General features: G+C 48.6%; 1 protein-coding gene across 1 annotated transcript; it reads right to left on the bottom strand.

Annotated features, from left to right (window-relative positions):
- Positions 1-3,330: 3,330 nt before the first annotated feature.
- Positions 3,331-6,707, bottom strand: LOC134490039 (uncharacterized). Its single transcript, XM_063292923.1, is given in 4 exon segments — positions 3,331-4,659; positions 5,044-5,589; positions 5,694-6,244; positions 6,356-6,707. Coding segments are annotated over 4 exon segments (2,778 nt in total).
- Between the last annotated feature and the right edge of the window lie 10,739 nt (positions 6,708-17,446).

Below are 17,446 nucleotides of genomic sequence, written 5' to 3'. Positions count from 1 at the left end.
GTGTGGGGGTGTGTGAGGGAGGGTCTTCGAGGGGGTGAGGGGAGCGCGTGAGGCGTGGGTCAGGGAAGGTGCACAAGGGTGCAAGGGAGGTGTGGCAAGGGTTGGGGAGGGTGCACAAGTGGCTGGCATGGTGCGAGTGCAGAGGGGCTAGGGGAGGGTGCGTGGGAGGGGGAGACTTACCCCAGTGACTTGCAACCTTCTGTAGGGTCCCAACGTCTGAAGTACCTTTGCTTCCCAATATAGACACTTCAGACAACAGTTTTTAACATCAACAACTGTTTATTTGATCAAAAAAACTGCTGGGTGCTCAATACAGGCTTCACTTGGGAAACCGCATGACACACACACGGTGGAGGTATTGGGAGCTTTTATACGTGCCTGAGACATGACGCATGTCCCCTGAGGGGTGGCATGGTCCAATCACAAAGCTACCCTCAGGTCTTCGCCCCTGTTCAACAGCAATCTGCTTGTCTCCTCTGTCCCCAGTGCAAGTGTATTACAAAAGTGAGATAGCAATAGTTAGACCGGCTCTTCATTCCACCCTTTTACTTTTTCCGGACATGCTTGTCCGGTTATGAGAGAGCTACAGATCTACAAGAACCCTGTAGTCGCAACATCCGCTGGACATCTTTGGGCATCCTTTTGGGATCTCTTGGAGGTAGAGCCCTGATGAGCGTAAGCGTGCCCCTCCCAGATGCGGCCGTCTTGGGATCCAAGGGCATAGTAGCAAATTGCATACCTTGGACCACATGGGTGATTAGGCGCATAAAACAAGGGATTATGCAAGGGAGAAAAAGGAGCCCTGCCGCTGCGCAGAGGAGGATGAACGCAACCTTTTCCCACCAAGCCCCATTGAGAATGCTGCCCCACCAAGCAGGCCATTTGGTGACCCATGTTTGGACCGGCACGTGGGCCAGCTTCCTGATGTTATCTGCTATATTGGTTACGGCTTTCCCATTATCGTCTTATCTCCAAGCAACAATTGGAGAGATTGAGCCTGCCACATACGCCCCCTTCTTCTGCTAGGAGGTAGTCCAGGGCTAAATGGTTCTGGTAGATTGCGGTGCACATCTGGGTGCTTTGTTGGGCCAGCAGTACCAGCGCTTTGGCTGTTTAGTTGGTGATGATTTCTAAAACTGCCTGGAGCCGAATGATACGATTCAACATATATATAGGAGTCCGGTACCCATAAGTTATCTCGTGCTGGTCCCAAGGGGCCGGTCCGTAATACTGAATGATACGTTGCAGCGGCCAATCGTCCTTTCCCCAGACCTGCCTTCCTCCCGCCATTAAATCAGTGCTAATGGGGGCAGAATGTTTAGCTCGCCTAAGGTTGTCAAAGATTGGGACCCTTAACTCACCTCCCTTGTTCCAAGGAAGGAAGAAGAAGTTAGGCCTTAGAGCCCCTAAATAGCAGGACCCTCCCCATTCCTTAGGTAACTGCTCTAAAGCCTCCTTCCCACAAATCCAGTAAAACCCCGGGGGAGCATCCCAAGGTATCAACAAGTTCCAGGGGGATGCCCAGAGGTAGCTAATCGGGGAGTTGGCAAAAGGGTGTGGTTTCATTGGCCAATTCCGGCACCCAAGTGGCGTTCTGGGGCTGGGTCTCGGTGACGAGAGTGAATTTACAGGAACTCGATCCTACGTGGACCCTCCCTTCCCGCTGGATGCAGTGCAGGCCTTCAATCCCTGGATCAACTTGCCATTGTTGTGGTCCTGTAAGATGCCTCTGGGCCAAGGTGAGGTTAAGGTCATCAGGGTCTACTGGGATGGGGCGCCACAGCCAGTGTCTTCCATTGGTTAAACCTCCACAGATCCAACAGGACGTAAGGGTTAAGGCTTGGATTATACGCTGGGCCAAATCTATATATAAGTTCTTCTCGGGGGGTGGTAAACGGATTTCTTCTAGCAATTCCCTCCAAGGCTGGGGTGGAGGGGATCTCTGGGTTGGCGAGGGGCCAGGTTTAGCTTTGCCCCTTTGGACAACCTTTTCCCTCTGTATATCCCTGAGCACTTGCTGTCCAGCCCCTCACTGCCCTCCCGCAGTCTTACACGCCTAATAAGGGTGTTGGTTACCCAAGATGGGTTTAGGACACTGGACTCCATGAACGCTCCCTGTACTGGTCTTCAATTGCACCTGATAGTATCGTTTGTCACTATCGGTACATTCCTCCAATATGGAGTAGCAGGGGGATTGGATCAGGGTATGATATTCGAAGGTACGATAGATTTGCCTCCCTATACGTTGAGTCTTATAGCACCTACTGCACTCCGAGCTGTTCCAGGGTATTCGGAGGAGGATCCCTAAGTTGGGGTACCATCCCACGGGTTTTACGTTTTTGAACATCCTGGTGCCAATAAAGGCAGAAGGATCCCAGAAATTTGCCCAAATTACAAGCCTAAGGAGTCTGGCCTCAGAAAAACACGTAGAAACATGCAACACACCACAACCCCTATCCCTTCCTCACATGTAAAGATGCTCAAGCCCCATCCAACTGAGTTAAGTACACTACTGAGGCCCTTTAAAGAGTTCTCCTAGGGTCGAGCGGGTATCAGAATGTCTGTGTTGTATTTTAAGTTTGAGCGGGCTCAACGAAGAACACTGCCATTCCTCAGTTGGTGGTTCAACCTTCTTAAGCCTGGAGCAATATACCCACAACTTAAGACCCTCAACTTTCGCCGCCGTAGGGGTGCTGAGTAGAACCTGTTGCGGCACCAACCACTTGGGCTCAGTTGCCTCTGGATCTAGTTCCTTCACTCGAACCCAAGATCCCAGGGGCACACACAGTAGGGATGACAGATGTTGGAGAGGTAATGCAGCGGCAACCTGGGAATGTAAATCAGACAGGACCTGCGACAATTTACGAATCTACAGAGAAACGTTTCCCTCCCCACCCGTGAGCGCCTGTGGATTCTGTTGTACCGACACGAAGGGCCTTCCATACAGAATTTCAAAAGGAGAGAGACCGAGTTGTGAGCTTGGCGAGGCTTGGACACGAGCTACCACTAGGAGTAGGATTTTAAGCTAGGCAAGGGACGTCTCTTGGCAGAGTTTGGCTATTTGGGTTTTCAGGGTACGATTGGCCCTCTCCACTTTTGCCGAGGCCTGGGTCGGTAGGCGGAGTGTAGGTGCCAAGGGATCTGGAGGTTTTTCACAACCCCTTGTACTATATTAGCCATGAAATGAGGGCCGTTATCACTCTCAATGCCCCTGGGAAGCCTGTGTCAGGGCACTAAGTCCTCTATCAGATGCTTCACTACTTCTGAGGCCTTCTGGGAGGAGGTAGGAACCGCTTCAATCCACCCTGAGAACATATCTACAAAAATTTGCTAATTTTTGTTCCTGCCATATCGCGGCAGTTCAGTGAAGTCGACTTGCCATGCTTCCCCTGGGTAGGTGGCAGTCCGCAGGTGTCCTGACGGTATGGGGGAGGAACCTCGGGGGTTATTCTCCTGGCATAGTGTACACCCAGCTGAGATTCGGCAGGCGATGGCCCTCAACCCTTGATTACAGTATTGTTGCTGGAGCCATCGGGCCAGCGATTTTGGCCCCCAATGTGTGGACAAATGTCCACGCCTCACGACATGCCACAGGAGATGTTTAGGTAGTTGGATCCGGTGGCGGACGACCCACCACCCTTTCTCCCATCGGCCTCCCTTTTCTAAAACATCACGCCGATCATAAAGAGGCGGGAGGTCCTCGTGTGGGAAGGAAGGGAGAAGTGACAGGATCCGCTGGGATTCTTGGGTAGTTCCTTCGCGGGCCATCTGCCTTGTGAAAAAGTCAGCTGCCCGGTTGCCTTTTGAGACCCAAGAGTCCCCTGTCTGATGGCTGCAACAATGGACAATGGTCAGTTCTTTTGGTCTTCGTATCGCACTCATAACTTCCTCCAGTAGAATCCTGAATTTCAATGGCTTCCCATCAGGCCCGCAGAAACCCCGGGCCTTCCACAAAGTACAATGCATATGGGCCGCTAGGAAGGCAAAGCGGCTATCGACAAAAATGGTCACTTGCAATCCCTCAGATAGCTTGCACGCCTTGATGAGCGCCAACAGCTCGGCTGCTTGGGTGGAGAAATGGGTTGGCAGTTTTTCCCCATACAGCAGGCCATCTTCAGTAACGATGGTGAAGCCCGTGTGACGAACTCCGTTTTCCACAAACGATGACCCATCTGTCCATAGACACCCATCTACCCGTTCGAGGGGTTCTGCAACTAGATCTGGGCGGATGCCCACCACTGTCTCAAGGGCCTGGAGACAATTGTGCAGCTGGCCTGACGCTTCGGGTACAGGCAGCAAAGTGGCGGGGTTGAGTTGATTGGTGCGGCACAGGGAAATGTTCTCCTGCTCTAGGATCAAGCTCGTGTATTTGGATACCCGGGCCACAGTAGCCCAGGCAGGTAACTTCTGTTCCAACAGGGTGGCTACTGAGTGGGGGCTGTACACCCTCATAGGCACTCCTAGAGCTATCTTCTGGGCCTCCTGGATCAAAATAGCCGTGGCCGCCACAGCCCTTAAGCAAGCGGGCCAACCAAGGGTCACCGGATCCAGAGTCTGTGACAAATAGGCCACGGGCAACCGCTCTGCCCCCAGGTGTTGGATCAACACCCCCAGGGCATACCCTCGTCGCTCGGTAACATAGAGAGAAAAGGGTCGGCTCTGGTCCGGAAGCACAAGGGCTGCTGTTTGAGCTAATGCATTTTTAAGGCCAGCCCAGGCCTGTCTGTGCTCTCCCATCCAATCCCATGCCACATCCTTTTGAGTCAAGCCGTATAAGGGCTTAACCATCAGGGAGTAGCTGGGTATCCACAGACAAGCGAACCCAGTAACACCCAAGAACGATCTCAGCTGTTTGAGGTTTTGGGGCTCTTATAAGGCTGCCACAGCTCTCAAGTTACTAGGGTGAAGAGAGAGAAAGCCCTGTTTTATCACATATCCCAGGTACTGGACCTCCTGGGTAACCCATTGGACCTTTCCCTTGGAGACTGTGTATCCTCGCTCAGCCAGATGGTTCAGAAGTCCAATCCCAATTTGGGTGCATACCTCTCTCATCTCAGCTGCTAGTAGCAGGTCATCTACATACTGGAGGAGGGAGGCTGGGGCAGCCAAGAACTCTGCAAGATCTCGGCTTAAGGCCGCTGCGAATACAGTGGGGCTATTCCTATATCCCTGGGGTAACTGGGTCCAGGTCAACTGAGTGGTCTGATGGGTGTAGGGCTCCTGCCATTCAAAGGCAAACAAAGGCTGGCTCTCCTGGGCTAGGGGGATGCAAAAGAATGCATCCTTTAAATCTATCACCATATACCAGACTTGTGACCTGGTTAGGGTGGTCAAAATGGTATATGGGTTGGCAACCACAGGGTGGAGGGGAACCACTCGGGCGTTTACCTCCCTCAGGTCCTGGACAAACCTCCAGGTTCCATCAGGTTTAGGAACTGGAAAAATAGGGGTGGACCATGGTGACTCACACGCTACCAGCAATCCAGTTTGTTGAAACAAGGAAATGAGCGGCTGAATCCCTTTCCTAGAGTTTTGCAAAATGGGATACTGCCGGATGGCAACAGGCAGTGCCCCAGGCAACAGTTTAGCCTGGTGGGGGATAGCGAATTTGGTGAATCCAGGGGTTCTGGAATACCAAATCTTCGAATCCATCGGTAATTCATCAAGGGCTAAGCTTGCTCTGTCCCCTTTACCAGGAAGAGCACATAAGACCAATCAGGAGCAAATGTCAAAACGGGCCCTTTAGGGGAAAAGGAGACAGTTGCTTGTAATTTAGTGAGTAGGTCCCGGCCCAAGAGGTTCATGGGGCACTCAGGCAGTATTAGGAAGGGATGATCCATTCGGGGCGGAATTCCGGGGCCCTCCACCGGCAAGGGGGTGGTCACAACGGCTTGCCAATCTTCTCCCGATATCCTGGTCACGGGAACCTGACGTCCTGAATATGCTTGGGAAGGAGCGTCACAGAGGACATTGAAATTTGCCCCCGTATCAACAAGGAATTTACATAACTTTCCCCCAATTTCCAGCTCCACCAGGGGCTCAGGGGAGGAGAGAAGAGGGCCACCCCTGGAGGAACATCAGAAGGAATTGGGCATTTCCTCTACCTCCCCCGGAAACATCTGACGAGATGGCCCTCCCTTCCAGGGTCATGGGGGTGGGCTCTGGCGGCCCCGATTCCGGGGGCATTCATTACACCAATGCCCCACTTGCTTACAGAGGGCACACTGGTCCCTCCCGAGGGGTGCTCAGAAACCTCCCCGTGTAATCAGGGGTCTAGGCTGCCATGGGCGGGGGTCTTGGCCCAAAGAGGGGCGTGGGGGACTCTGGAGGGTGACAGCCAATAAATGTGCCTGACAGCACATTTTCTTCTCCTCCTTCTTCTCTTCTTCCTCATCTTGGAGCGCATATGCAATGAAGGCCAACTGAATCAGTTTCTCTAGGCTCTCTGCGGTGGGGGCCTCCAACTTCTGCAATTTTCTTCTTATGTCTGGGGCTGACTGCCCTATGAAGGTCATTTTTAAGATAACCTCATTGCCAGGGTCTAGATCAGTGCACCGGCGAAAACTATCCTTCAGGCGATTAAGGAAATCAGTGGGAGATTCCTTTGGCTCCTGTAATATCTGGTGAACCCAATGGAAATTCACCGTCTTGAGGACTTCTGTTTTAAGGCCCTGGAGGATGGCCTGTCTAGCATGATTAAGGGCCATAAGGCCATGTGGGTTATTGGCGTCCGCCTCGTATGTCAGGTTCAAAAGCACGTGGGGCAACGGCTAGGCAGCGTCGGGATTGTGCCATTCTGCTGCCGTGGCCTGTAGAGGGGCGTAATGTTCACTAGCGGCTTTTAGGACTTGTCGTTTATCTTCAGCCCCTAAAAGGCCAGACAACAAGGTAAAGAGATCAGGGACAGTGGGGCGGTGGGTCACTATTATCCGCTCCACTAAATCCACGTATCTTTGGGGTGATTCCCTGTAAGGGGGAAGACTTTCCTTCCAGTTAAAAAGATTGGTGGTGGAGAAGGGGGTATGGATGAAAGTCAATCCATCCCCTGTTGGCACCTGCCTCAAGGGTGCCAATAAGTGAGCCATCGAGGTTGAGGCATAGGGATGGCCAGAACGAGTGTGGGGAGGGCTAGAAAAATCAATAAGAGACTCTCCGGGTGCATGGGGTTCCACTGTGGCAGGAGAGGGTAAAGGGTCCCGAGGGAGAGGAGCAGTGGGCTGACGATATGGCGGAGGAAATTCCCTTTCCTCCTCATCCGTGGGGTCCGAACAGACCCTCGCAGGACAAGTAAGCGCCGTTTTATCCACCCTTTCCCTAAGGTTACACTTATGCTGTAGATCCTTTCATTCCGCTAAATTCGAAAAGAACTCCAGATAGTCTTGTTCCTCCGTTTTCCCTTGGGTTGCCAAAAAGACCTCCATATCATGTATAATTTCTTCCAATAGGGTGTCATGTTCCCGTTCCAATGTTTATGGTTCTTCGTAACGTTTCACATGTCATATCTGCAGTTGCATGCCTGCCTGGCCACGCTGGTAAATTTCCTTTGTGCTGACTTGTGATCTTCTGGAATGTATGTTTGGGTTATCTCTGCTGTTCAAGGTTACTTTCTCAGGCCGATTCTAACGGTTGCTAGCATCTGGGGGGGTGGTTGCTATGCTAGCCTGAGGGGAGGGTTCGCAACGGGAACAAGGCTTTTTAAGTTTGCATTTGGCGCGCTTTTGCTCATTCTCAGCTTTCTTCGTACTTTGCATACTATTCATTCAATAAATTAGTTTTCTCTAGTAACTACTGATGAGACTCCTTTTATTGGAATAGGCAATCATTACATAAAGCTGAGAATCTTTAATATCAGTCTGCTAGCATCCATCCAGTTTCCTGTGAGGAGTTTAATTAGCGATGACTGAAACTGCCCCAACCTCAACCACCGGCTCGGGGGAAAGTCAGCTCTCCAGAGGGGGGGAACAAGAGCCCATGGGACCGCGGAGAGAGGGGACTCTTACGCCAGGGTCGGATGACCTCTCCGAGGCAACGGATTCCAGTTGCGATACGGAGAAGGCAGTGAAGTCAGTGGTAGTCAAGAAGACGGAGGGACCCTTGTATGGGTCGCCACCAGCCCCAGCCAAGCCGGTGTATTCCTCGCTGTTTCCGACCGTGCAGATCACCAAAAGGACAAGAGCAGTGACACCAACGGAGATGGAGACGGAGAAATCCCAGCAGCTGGAGGCGAGGATGAAATCCATAGAGGATTTGTTGGAAAAGTTAACCTTTACCAGGGACACTCAGAAAAAGAAAAAGACGGGAGGTAAAGAAGGTAGTGACTCGCCCGACACCTCCGCATCCCCAACCCCCCCTCCCCCAGTAGACAAACAGAGAAAGCCACGGAAATATTGGGGGGGAGGGCCCCCGCCGAGCAAGCCTCCAAAGAAAGCCTCCTTACCTTCCCCAAGTAGGGAGCAGAAGGAGAGAGGACGGAGCCGGGAGGGGGGGAGACGTGTGAAAGTTCGACTGGCAGAGGCTCAAGAAATAGCGCCAGAGGTGCAGGAGGAAGAGCCACCACAGCCACGAAAGGCTAAGCAAACAAAAAAGAGACACGATAGCCCAACCCGGGTCCGATATCGAGACTTTAATGTGAAGTTTAATGGAGATCCTACAAAGCTGTCATTTTTTTTGACGAATGCACACAGCTATATGGAAGAGTTTGGGAGCGTGTTTTGTTCTGAGCGGGCTAAGATTAATGCTGTCGCGACCCAACTAGAGGAGAGGGCAGCAGACTGGTTCGTGCGGCTGGTTGACATGGACGCTTTGGAGTTGGATTGCTTTGATGATTTCATGTGGGCAATGAAAATGCATTTTGGTGATCATCTAGCTGAGGAAAAAGCAAAGGTAGCCCTAAGGGAGTTGGTTCAAGGCTCCAGATCAGTCTCGGATTATGCGCTGGAGTTTCAAGCACTCTCCGGCAAAGTAGAGGATTGGTCTGCCACCACCCTTGTAGAGATGTTCAAAGATGGACTAAGACCAGATATACTACGATGGGCAGTTGTATGGGACGACCCAGCAACGCTGTATGAGTGGATACAATTGGCTGCGAAGGTTGAGCAAGCCCAAGCTAAGTATACTCAAACTAAAAGAGGTCCCAAACAACAAGCGATGGGGAAACCTACAAGGCCAGCAGCTACTGCTAGCAAACCAGTGAGATGGTCGTGGCAAGAAGAAAAAGAAAGCCGTTTTGCCAAAGGATTGTGCCTGCGGTGTGGTAAGGAGGGGCACCTGGCAGCTGCATGTCCCCGCAGGAAACCAGAGGAACAGAGAGACAGATCGGGGGGGAAATCACCAGTGGCACCGAGGAAGCTGAAAGCGACAGTAGCAGAGCTGGTGGAGGATGTGGACTTGTTTTATGGTGGGCAAGACGAAAAAGAAGCCTCCCAACCGGCGGAAAACTCCAGCCACCTGCTCTAAAAAGCGCCAAGGAGCAGGTGGAAGAAGAGGGGCGCGATCATGTCTCAGTGAGTGGAAATTTCCCAACGTTAACCGTGAGACTTAAGCTCGGTTCCCCTACAAAAACTGTGGAACTATGGGCTATGATTGATTCTGGATGCTCACGTTCCTTAATGCATCCTGATGTAGTAGCTGCTTTGGAGTTACCCACCTTCCCGTTGAAACGTCCCATGATTTTCACCCAATTGGATGGATCTATATCGGGGGGAAAACCAGTCACCCAGTCTACAGCGTTAGTGGCTTTGCAACTGGGTAGCCACTGGGAAAAGTTGCCCTTGTGGTTGCACCGGTGGGTGGTCCCTTGGTCATTCTGGGGATGCCTTGGTTTGTTCAACAGAACCCTAGTATAAACTGGGTACACCGAACTGTTACTTTTGCAGATGGGTTCTATAAAGCCCCTCCTGGGGATGATGAGGAGGAGGATACCAATGTGGGGAGGGCAGCAGTGTCAACGCTGCATACCCTCGCTGTACCGTTGGAAGGGCTACCGGACCAATACCAGGACTTTGCCGATGTGTTTGGGGAGAAGGAGGCAGATCGGCTGCCGCCTCATCGGAAAACTGACTGTGCCATTGAAATTCTTCCCAATGCCAAGTTGCCCAGACCAAAGGTATATGCAATGACCCCAAAAGAATTGGCTACTCTTCGTGAATTCATAGACAAAAACTTACAGCGGGGCTTCATAGAACCAGCCAATTCACCAGTGGGTGCTCCAGTACTCTTTAGATCAAAGAAAGACGGAACTTTAAGACTATGCACGGATTTCCGTGGGTTAAACGCAGTCTCCCTATTAAACAAATCTCCCCTCCCGGTCATCAAGGAAATGTTAGCCCACTTGGCGGGGGGGAAAATCTTCTCTAAATTGGACTTAAGGGAGGCGTATTATCGCATTCGCATTCAGGAGGGGGATGAATGGAAAACAGCTTTTAATTGTGCATTTGGGGCTTTTCAGTATAAAGTGTTACTGTTTGGATTGGCTGGGGCACCTGGGGTTTTTATGCAATTGATAAATGAGGTCTTGCACGACCACTTGTTCAATGGGGTTTTGGTTTATTTAGATGATGTGTTAATATATTCAAAAACCATGAGGGAACATGTGCAATTGGTTAGGCAAGTGTTAACCAAATTGAGAAATGCTGAATTGTATGCCAAGCTATCCAAATGTGCATTTCATCAAACACAAATTGATTATTTGGGGTATAGGATTTCAGATAAAGGCATTGAAATGGATCCTGCCAAAATTGAGGCTATTTTAGTATGGGAACCCCCACGCACACGCAAACAACTACAATCTTTCCTCGGATTTGCGAATTTCTATCGTCCATTTTTAGAAAAATTTGCTGAGATTGCCTTACCCCTAACTGAATTACTCAAAACAAAGGGTGTGGGAGACATCCGCAAATCAAAGAATCCAGGGGCACTCCTAAAATGGACGCCTGCTTGTCAACAGGTGTTTGACCAACTCAAGCGACTTTTTACCTCTGAACCAATCTTGCAACACCCTGATCCTGACAGACCATTTGTGGTGCAAGTCGATGCCTCAGACTTTTCTATTGGTGCCCTCTTATTGCAAGGCGATGAGCAAGGACAATTAAAGCCTTGTGCTTATCTGTCACGTAAATTCTCTGAGACAGAGAGACACTGGCATGTTTGGGAAAAGGAGGCTTTTGCGGTGAAAGCCGCTTTGGAGAATTGGAGGCATCTATTGGAGGGGGCGGCACACCCTTTTGAAGTGTGGACTGATCATAAAAACTTGGAGTCCCTTACTGCCTCTCGCAAGCTCAGCCCTAAGCAAGTGCGATGGGCTCAGTACTTCAGCCGCTTTGATTTTAAACTCAGATTCATTCCGGGAAAGAAAAACTTTTTAGCTGATGCACTGTCGCGCCAACCCCAGGATTTGGGAACAGCCCCAGATGTGGTGGGAACCCTCTGGACAGATTCCCAAATGGCACTAGCAGCAGTCACTCGCAGTCAGACGCGAGCGCAGCAACCTGACACTCCTGCCGGTCCTAGCGCGATACATGTATCCGTTCCTGCAGATTTGCAACAAAGGTTTCTGGCAGAGTTGAAATCGGATACTTGGTTGCAAAACAATCAGAGCGAGGTTACTTTGAAGCAAGGTTTGGCATGGAAAGATGATCACCTCTATGTGCCTGTAACCTTGCGCAAAACCGTGCTATTCAGGTCTCATGACGATAAAACAGCTGGGCATTTTGGCTTTACAAAAACTATTCATCTAGTGCGTCGACAGTTCTGGTGGCCAACCCTGCAGCGAGATGTAAAAGCCTATGTCAAGTCTTGCCCTGTCTGTGCTACTGCAAAACGAAAAGGAGGGAAACCTCAGGGTTTTGTGCAGCCAGTGGCCAATCCCTCCCACCCCTGGGAGGAAATCTCTGGATTTTATTGTGGATCTACCTCCTAGCCAGAGAAAGACTGTCATTTGGGTTGTTAAGGATTTTTTCTCGAAGCAAGCTCATTTCGTCCCTTGTGCGTCTCTACCATCTGCACAACAGCTGGCACGCCTCTTTCTAGTTCATGTGTACAGATTACACGGTAGCCCCGCCTGCTTGGTGACCGACAGAGGAACACAATTTACTTCACGCTTTTGGCGGGAATTTATGAAACTATTGGGCACTAAACAGGCGCTATCCACAGCTTTTCATCCTCAAACGGATGGAAATACTGAGGTGGTTAATGCCACGTTGGAGCAATATTTACGTGCTTTTGTTAATTATCAACAAGACAACTGGGTAGACCTCCTGCCATTTGCTGAAGTTGCTTACAATAATGCTGTGCATCAAAGTACTGGGGCAGTGCCCTTTCGTACTGTATTCGGCCATGACTTTGTCCCTATTCGTGAATTGCCTCCACCGTCTACCTCGCCCACCTCCCCGACCGATTGGGCCTCACAACTGGCAGATTCCTGGCCAAAACTACAGCAAGCTTTAGCCGATGCTCAAGCCACTTATCAACGACATGCCAACGAAAAAAGGGCACCACAACCTCTTTTTCAAATAGGGGATAGAGTATACCTTTCCACCAAATACATCAAATCCCCTCAACCATCCAAAAAACTGGTGCCCAAGTTCATAGGTCCATTTCCTATTGTTGCTCAGATTAATCCTGTTACCTTTAAGTTGGACTTACCTCACAATCTCAAGCGCTTACACTCTGTTTTTCATTGCAGTTTGCTTAAACCATTCGTGGAGTCTACCAATTGGCATCCTGAGCCGGCTGCACCTCCCCCCATAATGATTGATGGTCAACAACATTTCGAAGTCAAGGAAATACTAGACTCTAGACGTTTCCATTCCACTCTGCAATATCTGATTCGCTGGAAGCATTTCTCTCATCCAGAGTGGGTCCCTGCACAACATGTGCGCTCTCCCCACTTGGTTGCTCAGTTTCACGCTGCTTACCCTGATAAACCTGCACCTTAACAATTAAGTTTTTTTCTTGGTGGGGGGGGGCAGTATGTCATGTTCCCGTTCCGATGTTTATGGTTCCTCGTAACGTTTCACATGTCATATCTGCAGTTGCGTGCCTGCCTGGCCACACTGGTAAATTTCCTTTGTGCTGACTTGTAATCTTCTGGAATGTATGTTTGGGTTATCTCTGCTGTTCAAGGTTACTTTCTCAGGCCGATTCTAACGGTTGCTAGCATCTGGGGGGGTGGTTGCTATGCTAGCCTGAGGGGAGGGTTCGCAACGGGAGCAAGGCTTTTTAAGTTTGCATTTGGCGCGCTTTTGCTCATTCTCAGCTTTCTTCGTACTTTGCATACTATTCATTCAATAAATTAGTTTTCTCTAGTAACTACTGATGAGACTCCTTTTATTGGAATAGGCAATCATTACATAGGGTCCCGCCAGGCGGCCATTTTCAGCGGCCTGTCCCTAGGAAGTAGCACGGCCAAACATGGCTGCACAAGAACCTCAAACTGTCGGGCTTCAAATTCGTTTTGTACGCCAATTGGGCATATAGTTCCTTAAAATGCTTTAATACACACAATAGGGGGGTGTTTTCCTCACCCACCGGTTTCCAGGGCTTTCCACAAGTCTTTTTCCTCAAACTTGAAGCTTCGTTACCCATCTTTCTCTGTTAGGTCCTTATTTCTCCACCCTTGGGAAGTTTCTTGGGCCTTTCTGTCAGCTCGAGGCGTGGGCCTGTCAGCCTTTTCAACCACCGCCTCCTCCCTTTTCTACCTTGGAGAAATATAAAATATAAATGCCTTACCTGTGCTGAGTATCCTGGTTCCCCAATGTGTTTTCTGCCCCCCCCTAAAAATTCGTGTTGTTTTGGCGTTCGGGTTCGGAATCCATGAGGTCTGCCACCCGTCTCTATTCAACGAGGTGGCCCAACAATTGGTCCGGGGCGCGCCGCCATGCCGTTGCTTACCGAGGGCGGTTTTCCCCAGGATCCGCAGACGAAGGCGAACTGACCTTAAAGGTTGGTTTCATGGCCCAAAGGAATTTGCCTTTGAGCCCCACGTTGGGCGCCAGAAATGTAGGGTCCCAACGTCTGAAGTACCTTTGCTTCCCAATATAGACACTTCAGACAACATGTATTTAACATCAACAACAGTTTGTTTGATCAAAAAACTGGCTGGGTGCTCAATACAGGCTTCACTTGGGAAACCTCATGACACACACACGGTGGAGGTATTGGGGGCTTTTATACGTGCCTGAGACACGACGCATGTCCCCTGAGGGGTGGCATGGTCCAATCACAAAGCTACCCTCAGGTCTTTGCCCCCATTCAACAGCAATCTGCTTGTCTCCTCTGTCCCCAGTGCAAGCATATTACAAAAGTGAGATAGCAATAGTTAGACCGGCTCTTCACTTCCCTGCTGGCTTTCCCACTGAGTTTCTGGGAAAGCTGGCAGGGAAAGTTGCAAATGGTGATCATGTGATTGCTGGGCACTGCAACCAGTTGTAAGTGTGAACCGGTTGCCAAGCGCCCAGATCATGATCATGTGACCTCAGGGGTGCTGGGATGGCTGGAACTCTGAGGACCGGTTGTAATCACCACTTGTTCATCGCCGTAACTTTGAATGGTCATTGAATGAATGGTCATAGGTCGAGGACTACCTGTACCTGCTCATTTGACTTTTTATTCCCAAGTGCATAACTTTGTATTTCCCTTTGTTGGAATTCATTCTCTTATTTTCCATCCATTTCTCTTACAATAAAGCAAAGAGTTGTGGAACACATTTGCAGTTCTGGTTAGCAACCGATAACTAGACTGATTTTGGAATAGAATTTTCTGTGGGTGGTTCAGCTCCAAGACAGCTGCGTTTCATTTAGAATACAATTTCTTGGACATTCTGAACCATTTCCAGACTGGATTATTTACCTTTAAAACTGCCAAACTGCCCCCAGAACAGTGTGACCCTGAGAAGGTTCAGCCTGGTCTGGAGAAGGAGCAGAACATTCTGGAGTTTTCCATAGCATCGCATTCACAAATTAGTGAGTTTTGCACATTTTAATTAATTTCAGGTCAGCATCAACTGATGCTTTCTAGCTTGGTTAAACTGAGCATAGTTACATATCACAGAATTCTTCAAGCACCTAAAAATATATCGCATAGAATAAAGTTGACCTGTTCTCTGTCCTGACAGAGAGCAGGCTATAGAATCATAAAGTTATAGGAGGGATTTCAGTTAAAGGTTAAAACAAAAATCTTGACCGTTAGCATTCTTGGGGTGGACCTTGGGGTCCACAGAGTGGTAATGGGCTTCTCTTCACTACATGTGTTCAGGGAGGGGCTTCTAGATGAAGGATCCTGTTTTATTTGTTTGATTCTTGCCTTGGCTATGCAGGGTGAAGAGGAAGAAGCTTGTTCATCTCTCCTCAAATTATACTTTAGTTACACATGAAATCTGAATGGAGTTAGTGATTTGGATCACACATTACTATAAACACTGTGATTTGTTGAGTTTGGTTTGGTGTAATGTGATAGGTAAATCTAATCAATCTTGTTTATAAACCGTTATTTATGGCTGCAATATGTGGGTCAAACTTAGTGTGTTTAAGAAATACCTCTGCATTCCTCAGGAATAGGAACTAAAAAAAATACTGGTGTTTATAAGAATCCCGCTAAGGACATGGATCGGTGAATAAAGGTATGGGCTACATATTGCTCATTTCTTATTTCTTACTGTTATTTTTCTGCTTTAAATAATATGTTTTATTTTATTATATTTATTTCTAATAGGGTTTTAGGTTTTTTGGGGGGTGCCTTCAAGTCAGTGTTGACTCCTGGCAACTGCCTAGACAAGTCCCTGCAGTTTTATTGACAAGGTTTTTCAGAAGTGATTTGCCATTGCCTCCTTTCTAGGGCTGAGAGAGCATGACTGGCCCAAGGTAACCCAGCTGGCTTTGTGCCTAAGGTGGTACTAGAACTCATGGTCTCCTGGTTTCTAGCCTGATGCCTTAACCACAACAACAAACTGACTCTTAAATAGATATCTATAAAACAGTCCTCAAATGGACATTTTAACAAACAAAATTTTAAAAAAATAGCTTGTGATAATTCTTTCTGTTAATGTTATGGCTTTTGTCTCTCCTAAATTATTCTTTTTGAGAAATGTGCTAAATTGTTCAAGCTTGGAACAGTTTCTTTGAGTTTGAAACAAGTTCCAACTTTACTGGAAGTATTCCAATTATTCCAGAAGTGTTTGTTTAGAATTTGAAAATGGGTCACACTATTATTGGAACACTTCCTGTAATGTCAGAACAGTGGTTTTGAACTAGCGACAGCGTGCTACCAAGCTTGAAAGCATTCTCTTCTGAGCTTGGAATACTTCAGTTTTAAAATACTTTGCCCCCTGCTGTTTTCACCCTTTTATCCTCTGCCTGTCTCAAATGGGTGTCCACTATGCCTGTAATCATCTGTGCTTGAGAGAAGAGAGGCCATAGAGAGCAAAGCTGTCTGCTAAAGTTGCCTGGCAGAGGAGAGTACACATGTGCTTCTTTCATGCTACTGTAGAACATCCTTACCAGCTGAGGGTATTTTCACCTAACTGACCTAAGGGTCTGCAAGATGATTGGTAAGACTCCCTCCAGTTGGCTTTTGCACTGGCCTCCCTGGGGTCTTCCCAGTGGGCATTTCCCTGCCACTGTATCCTTTGGGAGATGAAGATGCCTAGCAGATACATAAATGGAACATAAGAGCCAGGCTGGACCAATCATGAAGCTCAGAAGCATGGACCAGAGAGCCATAGACTTCTTCCATTATTGCTCCCCAAGACTTGTTATTTAAAATTTGTTGGCTGTGACTCAGGAGGTACTAGATAAAATCTAAACTAGAATTTATTGATGGCTATATTTTTCCTATGTCACATGCACTTGTCTAGTCTCCTTTAAAAATGCATTTAAATTTAAAGCCATTGCCACATCTACTTTAGGTCATTCTATTACTTAATTATACTTTATGTAAAACATTTCCTTTGGTCCTGAATCCCCCTAAATTTAGCTTCAGTGGATGATCTCTAATTCTATATTGTGAATGGGGGTGTGTGTGTGTGTGTGTAACCTCTTTTACCTGTTTTCCCACACCATGTTTGATTGAATATATTTCTGCTGGGGCTCCCCTTCCTTGACTTTGTTCTTAGTTAAACAGCCCCCAGGGAGGTATCATTTCCTTCTAAAGCAGCTGCTGTAGCTCCCTATGATTTTGGTTGTCCTCTTCTGAATCCTTTCCCCCTGCACAAAATCCTTTTTAAGTGCAGTATTCGGAACTATGTGCCAGTCCTAGGAACTGGGCTGCTGGATGTGTGCTTGCTTAATCCACTAAAGTTCCACTCTTCTCTCCAAAGGATACTTAAACCATTCCTTTTGTTTCAGTGCTGATCACAATGGGAAGGGGAATTGGCAGGCTACAACGTGTTCATTTTCTTTATCCTTCCAGCCATACATTATATTCCTTCTCCCTGCATTTTTAATCTGAACCT

This window comes from Candoia aspera, chromosome 2 (genome assembly GCF_035149785.1).
Source record: "Candoia aspera isolate rCanAsp1 chromosome 2, rCanAsp1.hap2, whole genome shotgun sequence".
NCBI classification, from domain to species: domain Eukaryota; kingdom Metazoa; phylum Chordata; class Lepidosauria; order Squamata; family Boidae; genus Candoia; species Candoia aspera.
The sequence above is the reverse complement of the archived record's forward strand: the minus strand, read 5'-3'. Positions and strand labels throughout refer to the sequence as shown.